Source organism: Aptenodytes patagonicus, chromosome 22 (assembly GCF_965638725.1).
Source record: "Aptenodytes patagonicus chromosome 22, bAptPat1.pri.cur, whole genome shotgun sequence".
NCBI lineage: Eukaryota > Metazoa > Chordata > Aves > Sphenisciformes > Spheniscidae > Aptenodytes > Aptenodytes patagonicus.
The window spans coordinates 6,092,743-6,100,812 of record NC_134970.1 but is presented as its reverse complement, the minus strand read 5'-3'; the positions used below and the strand labels follow the sequence as shown (position 1 = coordinate 6,100,812).

At 57.0% G+C, this 8,070-nt stretch overlaps 1 protein-coding gene across 1 annotated transcript in view; it reads left to right on the top strand.

The window, feature by feature from the left end:
* The first annotated feature begins 1,015 nt into the window (after positions 1-1,015).
* Positions 1,016-8,070, top strand: part of GNAI3 (G protein subunit alpha i3) — a 32,877-nt gene continuing 25,822 nt past the window's right edge. The window contains exon 1 of the mRNA XM_076358292.1: positions 1,016-1,243. Within this exon, the coding sequence (XP_076214407.1) occupies positions 1,126-1,243 (118 nt within the window). The 5' untranslated portion in view covers positions 1,016-1,125. The remainder of the gene's footprint in view (positions 1,244-8,070) is intronic.

Below are 8,070 nucleotides of genomic sequence, written 5' to 3'. Positions count from 1 at the left end.
TTGGGGGGCGAACACGGCTGCAAGGGGAGAGCTGGTCTGAGTGTCTTGCTGGGGAGGGCGGGGGGTCCGTGCCGTCGCCGCGGGGGCTCGGGGGTCCCACGACGCTTGCCAGGAAGGGCCACCGGGTTTGGGGACAGCCGGTCGGGGCGGGTCGGCGGGCAGAAGCCTGGGGGAACCGTCTCGTGCCAGAGCCGAGCGTGGGAGGTGGGGGCCTGGGGTTTTGGGGTCACTCCTGTCCTGGCACGGAGGGTCTCCTCAGGAGGGGGGTGGGGGGGTCCCCCAGGTCCTCCTCACCCCTGTGTGGCCCCCCCATATGGCCAGGAGATGGGGCTGGGAGCGTGGTGGCCCCGGTCCTCTGGGTCCCCTGCAGAGGGGCGTCCCCGAGTCCCGTCCCCAGGCCTGGGGAACCCCACCTGGTCCCCGTCTACCCCCCCTCGCTGCCCCCGGCTCCAGGCTGCAGCTCTCCAGGGCCACCCCTCGCCTCCCCAGCACCCCGGGCCCGCCCCACAGCCGTGGGGCCAAGGCCTGTCCCTCTGGGGGGGTGCGGGGGGCCGGAGCGCACCCCCCCCCCCCCGTGAAGGTGAGCGTGGGGTGGATGGGGTGGGGTGGGGGGGGCTGGAAACGGGACGTGGGGCTGCCGGGGCGGGCGTGGGGCCGGGCCTGGGTGGGGAAAGGGCGGTTGCGGGGCCGGGCCGGGCCCTGGGGAGGGCTGGGGCGGTTGCGGGGCCGGGTCTGGGCAGCCGCGGCCCCCCCCCCGCGACCCCGACCCCGCTCCGAGGACTACAGCTCCCATCATGCCCCGCTCCACCGAGGCGGAAGCGAGGCGCCCCGCCCACCTCCCATCCCCCCCCCCCCCCGCCCCGCTCCACCGAGGCGGAAGCAGGGCGGTCCCCGCCTCGCTCCCGTCACGCCCCGCTCTACCGAGGCGGAAGCCCCGCCTCCGCCTCCCGGCGTGCCGCGCGAGGACTGCACTTCCCGTCGTGCCCCGCGGCCGGGGTGACCGGATATCCGGCGCCGCCTCAGGGAGCCGCCCGGGCCGAGGCAGGAGAGAGGCGCAGCCCCGCACCGGCCCCGCTCCCTTCCCCGCTCCCGGTTCCCGGCGGCTGGGCCGCCACCGCCGCCGCCATGGGTTGTACGCTGAGCGCCGAGGACAAGGCGGCGGTGGAGCGGAGTAAGATGATCGACCGCAACCTGCGGGAGGACGGCGAGAAGGCGGCCAAGGAGGTGAAGCTGCTGCTGCTCGGTGAGGAGGGGCCGGGGGCGGCTTCGGGGGGGGGGGGGGGAGGGAGCTCGGGGCGGTAAAGTACCTCAGGGGAGGGTGTTGGGGGGCGAGAGGGCTCTGGGGAGGGTCTCCGGAGGGGGGGAGGAGGGTCTCCGGGCCTTAGGAGGGGGCTTGGGGGGGGAAGACGGCGGAGGTTGGGGTCTACAGTGCCGCGGGGTCTGTGCACCGAGGAGGGGGCTTGAGGGGCCGCAGGGAGCTTTAGCGAGGGGGTTCGTGAGTCTCCCGGGCTCAGGAAGGGGCCTGAGGGGCTCAGGGAGGAGGTGGGAGAGGGCTGGGGGCCCGGGGCCCGCAGGGGTTTGAGGGGGCTGAGGGAGCGGCGCGGACAGGCGCCGGGAGGGCTGAGGGCTTTGTGAGGCTTCTGGGGCTTGGAGAGGGTGAAGGAGCCCCTGGGAAGGGGGCCTGGGGCTTTCCAGGGCTCAGGAGGGCTTTAGGGGGGTCCGAGGGGGTATTTGAGGAGAGGAGGGGAATGAGGAGGGGGTCCACGAGGTTGAAAGATCTTTTGAGGGCGAGTGGTGGGGAGAGGGATGGGGGGGGGGGCGGGGGCTGGGGAGGGTCCTGAGGGCCCCGAGGGATCCCTGGGGGGGCTGGGGAGGTGTGAGGAAGATGAAGGGCTGGGACAGGATCCCAACAGGAGACCTGGGGGAGCTGTGGGGAGGGACTTGGAGGGTCCAGGGTGGGTCTGGGACAAGGCCGTTTAGAGTGGCAGCTCTGCCTTTGTGTCGCTGAGGAGGGCTCGGCTCTCCACGAGGTCCCCAACCCCAGGCGTGGTCCTGTCCCCTCACCCCACCTTGGGTCCCCGATCCCCTCCCCGGGGCGAGGGAGGAGGAGATGCCCGTCCTGCCCTCACGGGGGGGGGGGCGAGGGGAGTGTGCTGCTGTCCTGGGGTGGGGCTTTTTCCTAGCCAGCCACTGCCCGATGAAATAACTCCTCTGTTTCTAGCCTGGATGTTACCAGTGCTCCCTCCTGGCTGCTCCCGGGGGACGGTCCCTCCCCGGTGGCTTTGGGCTGGGGCTCCGGGAGCAGAAGGTGCTCGTTGGGCTGGCGTAGGCGTCCTTTCATCTTCGGGTTTGTGGGACAGAGAAGGAAGGGAGCACTCGTACTCTTGGTTGGATACAGAGAGTCTGTCGTTGGGGCTTGGCTGTGAAGCTTTTTGCTCCGGATGGGGTAGTGGAATTAAATCCTTTCATCAGGTAGTCAGGTGAAAATGGCCCCCGGGCACCCGTGTTTCTCAGACTAGAAGTGCCCACGTTGGCGTGTGAGCTGCCCTGGCAGGGGTATGGTAATCACGCCGGGTTCTCTGTGCCTCGTGCTGCCACAGATCCTCTGATAGGATCTGACTTTGCGCGGAAGATGGTTTCAGTTCGGCGTACTCTGCCGTAGCCGAGCTGGTTCTGCAGAGCTTGCAGGAGTGTGAAACCGGCAGCGTCGTCGTCGCTGCCCCGGTGCAGTCTCTGTGTGTGCAGACAGCTGAGAAAGGGAGGGTCACTTCTCTGTGTTTTTGTTTTTTCCAGCTAAAATGGCATTCGTGGGTTTTGAGAAGAGCTGGATGGAATATTTCTCTTTAGAAGAACTACAGGTTCTCCTCAGCAGAGAACTTTTGCTGTATTTGGTCCACAGTTTGGTAGCCGTGTTTAGAAGTTCTTGTGGGTGATAACTGGCTCGAGTGCAGAGGAGGCAAAAGACCAGCAGCGCCGTGTGGGGTGGCAGGTGGACCGTCTGGTCGTGTAGGTCTTCCTCGTCTAACGTCTGGGTTGGGTTTGGTTTATTTTTGTTGTTACACTGAGGTTTTCCGTCTTGGGGAGACTGAGTTCGTGAGGACCAGAACAGCGGTGTTGAGTGTCTCCTGTTAGAACAGGCTGTGTTAACGAACAATTCTGCTTTCCAAGTGATCCTTGTCCCAAGAATGCTTTTTTTTTTTTTTCCCATTTAGCCTGTTTTTACTTGTACCCTTGCAGGAGGTGCTCTGAGGTTTGTGATCTTGTGCTTATGCAGAAGATTTCTTGGCTGTGTGTCAAGATAATCCTTTATTCTCCAGGGGTCTGTTTTGGTGTGAGTGAGCAACACTTGCAAATTCTCTGGGTGGAATAATTCTCCCTTCGCATTTTTGTACGTCAGGTTTTTTTCTTTGCGGTCTCATATTCTTTGTGGCAATATTGAAAAGACACCGAGGGCTTCGGGGCCAAGGCTGTCTGACCTCGTCAGCAAATGACGGAGCGGAGGGAGTACCCAAAAGGTGGTACAATAATCGGTTTCAAAGCACTAGAGACCAGGTGAGGCTTTTGAAAGTACAAGCAGTAGCTGCCTTTTGGACTTCAGTTGACTTTGGATGGCAGCAAAATACCTGATTGTTGTGCTTCTGAGCGCGTCTTCAGGTAAGGGCATGTGCCCGTCGTTACTCTGGAGGAGCTCTTCTGGAATAATTGGACTCGCGCACGGCGTGACACTGGAGTAGTGATCTGTATCTACACGCATTTAAAAAAAACAAAACAAAACCTATCTCGGATCAGGTTTGCACCTGGCCATAACCTGCAATCTCTCTCTCAAATGTCACAGTTTTCTAGTTTTAAAAGTTAGTGTAACGGCTCCCGGTGATCAAAGGGAGTGCTGAAATGTGCTCGCCCCGCATGCAGCCCTGTTAATGTGCAGGTAAAGCAGAACAGTTAATTGCCAGAAGAAAAATATCTGCAGTGGGAACAAACGTCCTTTCAGTAAGGCATCAAGAAGCTGATGGAAAAGTTCATGAGGTTTTTTTCCATTGTTTGAGCAAGCATTTTTTTTTCTTTTTCATAACATAGTATTAAAATGTCTAGGATACGTAGCGTCTCATATCATTAACTGGTTGTAAGAGATCATGCGGTGGTTTATGTAACTGGAGAGAGCCTCTTGCAGTACTGCTGATGCAGTGAAGTTTAGAAGAAGCGTATTTCTTTATAGATGGAGTTTGGAGTCGGTACGCTCTTCCCCAGTGCTGTTAAAATAACTGCCCTAGTTTGGGCTTTGCGGAATTATGTAGGTTAAGAAGAGGCTCGTGCTCGTACAAAGGGCGGTTGTTCTTTCCCAGCCCTGCTGTTAACCCAGCCTGGGTGGCAGGAGAGCTCGGCGAGTTAGCGGCCGACCCAAAATCAGGAGAGTTTTGGTGCGTTTGACTTCCTCCCCTCTTCCATAAGCATCCTCTTTTCTTGGGCAGAGGAGGAAGGAGAGAGGATTTCAGCTGTGCACTCCCTTCTTCCAGGAGCTTCTTTGGCGTGATTATTGCGGCACCTTGCATCCAGGAGGTGGTTCGGATGCTGGCGGAGGCGGTCTCAGTAGCTTGATAACCGCGGGGTCGTTGGGGGTAAAGGTAATCCTGGAGCTGTTTGCGTGGCAGCTTCTCCGCGGGGATTTTAAGTCACTTCATAATGTTGCCCTTTCACAACTCTGCATGTTGAGCAACTCCTGAGCTTTTGGGTTGTGTTGGTTTTTTGTTTTTTGTTTTTTTTTTTTAACAAAACAAAAGTAAACCTGAGCATTGAATAGCAACCGACCCAAGGTCATGCCAACCCCTGGCAATTGTTCCGTGTGCGAATGCTGTCGGTGGCTCCTCTTGAGCCGGCGCTGGGTACGCTTTGGGTGACTGCGCGCACCAGCCTGCAGCAGCAGGTAAATGCTTTCCGCAACAAAAGCCAGCGCTCCTGGGAGGCTGGGAACAGCCTGGGAGCCCTCGCTCAAATCCCCGTGCTAAACACTGCCTCTCTTCTCTTAATTTGCCTCCAGGAAAATGCTACTCTGCAGGCACAGACATGCGATTTTGCTGACGTAGAAACCTGTGGGATTTTTCCAGTTGGGATGAGCAGCCAAAATGGAGGAGGGCGCAGGAACCCTTCCTGGTTAGTTCAGGTGCTAGCCTGCATCCTTAGCTCCGCTCGCCAGCGCCTTTCAGAAGGTCTGGCACGTCGGGCTGTGTCTCGGGGGGCGTTTGCGTGACACGGAGTGACAAAGCTCGTTGCTGGATGCGCAAAGTTGTCCCGTTGCCAAATCCAGCCAGTTTTGCTTCTCCGCCGGGACTGGCCTGTGCAAATGGCGTTTCTGTGGCTCCGGCTGCGCGGGTGCAGCCAGCATTGAACTGTTTGTGCCTAAAACACACCGTTATTCAGTCTGTTGCAATTTTGCTGGGTTTAGATAGTGTAATTATGTTGAAGAGGTCCTGCTAATTCATGCAAAAATAGTTAAAAGCATAAGTTTGTTCTAAAATAGCCTTCATCTACATAGCTGACCACGCAAACTGCAAGCTCTGCTGCTCCTGGAGGCCTCGGCTTTTTTCTGAGACCGATTTTTTTTTTCCAACTTATTCTCCCTCCCCCCCCCCCCCCCCCCCAATTCACCAAAGTTTCCTCGGCACTGGTGCTTAACAACATTTGGTTACGTTTTGGTAAAACATAGAGAAGAGCCTTCTAGGGATGCAAATCAGGGCGAAGCTGATGCTGCTATTTATAATATCGTTAACTAGAAGTAGCTCTTCTAGTAGCACAGCAGCTTTCTTGTGGGTCCCTATTTGAGAGGGACCATCAGGGCGTCAGACCTGGCCGCTCCTTGGCTCTAGAGCTGCTTAATGTCCTCTGAAAGGTGACGTGAAGCTCCGAGATTGAGCGTAGGTCTCCAGCTCGGGTTGTCCTGGCCCTGCAGCGCCGGCTGCTGCTCCGAGCATCCTCCCCAGCTGGGGCTGCTGGAGCTGACGCAGGGAGCCTGCTTGGGGGACCTGCAGGGAGCCGTTGTCCTCTCTGATCTTGGAGCTATCTGGAGCTTTCCTCCCGCGAGCTTTCTGAGGCACACGGGGTGTACCTTGTGACTCGTGGCCACGTGAAGATTTTTCTCGCACGTGCAGCGGTCGGGCTCAGCCCCGAGTTGCGTTTTCATGAGACAAAAATTAAATATCTCAATCCGGTTAGCTTGGAGAGGCAACCGGTGGGAGTTGTGATGAGATCAGTTCAGTGCCTGCCTCCCGGCTCGGGTTGTGAAAGGTGCTCTTGATGTCCGAGACGTCCCGATCCTCGTGCAGAAGTGTCCCAGCCATCTGGTGACCGATTCCCAGCGGAGAATGCTTGAAGCAATTTGAGAACGGGTCAGATCTCCTCTCCGAAGACACAACGCTTCTCATCCATGCTGTGAGCTTCTTGGAGGACCCGATGCGCTTGTCCTCTGCTGCGGTGGAGGTGGTATCTGTCTTGGTGCTGGTATTTCCCTGTCTTCAGGTGTCGGAGCTGCAGCTTACAGCCGTGTTTTCCCACCTGAGGATCTGACGGAGGATCTCCGTGTACCTCCTGCTTGGTCTTCAGTTCTGCCCTTCGCCCACCAAAAACAGATGCAGGGCAGGCAAAATGTTTCTCATCTACAAAACGATCATTCTTCAGAGTGACTGAACCTCACTAGTTTTTTTTGAGGAGTCAGCTGTGATTTAATCAGGGCAACTGCGGCTCGGAAATGAGGCGGTCTTGCCACGCCGGGTGCTGCTGCGTAGGTGCAAACTTCTGTTTTCTGCACGATGTCGGGTCCGATGTCGTTAGCCAGCTGCGGGATGGGACTTCTTCTGTCTGGCTGGCGCTGCCTGGGCTGTGTGTACATCCCGTGCTTGTGTAGAGACAGGCAGACAAACGTGCTTGGGCCCAGCACTGGGAGCTGAGCGCAGACGATTTATAACGCGCAGCTCAGCTACAGATGGAGGGCCTGGCTGGGGAATTGGGATTTCATCCTATCCTCCAAGAGCCCTCTGGACATGGTTCAAGTTTCATTAAATTCTGAGGCAGAGCATCGAAATAACTTTTCTTGGAAGAGGAGAGTGTGCTGTGAAGAGGAATTTTTTTAATTAGAACGTGGCTTTTTTTTTTAAGTTTTGAGCAACTATAGCTGTAAAGGCGCGATGCTCCCCACTGCGGATACGTAAGACGCTTGCTCCTCACGCCAGTGGGTTCGAACAGCAGTCTCTTAATGACCTAAACGGGGTTTGCATCTGAAATGACCGACAGATGCTGATTATTTTTCTAGCCCGCTCTCCGTAAACTGGGTGGCGAGACTCGGGTGATACCACGCCTCTGTGCCGTCACCTTTTGTTCCCCCCGCGGGTACGGGCGATCCGATGCCTGTCTCTTATTTCATGTTTTCTCAGTTGGTGTTTGGTCGCTTCTCTGCCTCGTTTAACCTTCTCTCGTTACCAGGGTGGCACTGGCTGGGTTATCTTTAAAAACAAACAACGAGCGGGATCTAAATTCTGGGGCGAGCGGAGGCGCCGGTGGAGCTCGGCCTCCTGTAGTTCTGTGTTTTGGGGTCTCCGTCCACCACAAACTCCCTCCTGTTTGAGGAATGAGCTTTTCCCCCAGCGGGGGAAACGAACCGTCTGTTCCCCACCCGGCTGCTTATTTTGATAAATGTTTTTAACAACTCAAGGCTGTTGTCCCTGCATCAGATTCAGTGGATGTTTGACTTTGTAAAAACAGGCACATCACAAGAAGAAACTTGATACTCGGGAGACCAGGCTAGTGAAAATCTTTTCCAAACCCCTCTCTTCCCACCGTTCCCTCCCCTTCCAAGTCATCTGTTGCTTTCTGATATAACTCCCATTTTAGAGGCCTTGCTTGGCTGTTTCTCTGTTGTCTTCCACCCATACCAGTATCTGAGCAGACCAGACGGTGCCTTTTTTATCCCATGTCTCTTGAGAGCATCCGCTTGTGTGAATCCTGCCCGAGAACGATTGGTATTACTGCGTTATTCCATGGCATTCGGAGGATAAAAAAGCTGCCGTGGAGTGCACCTTCAGG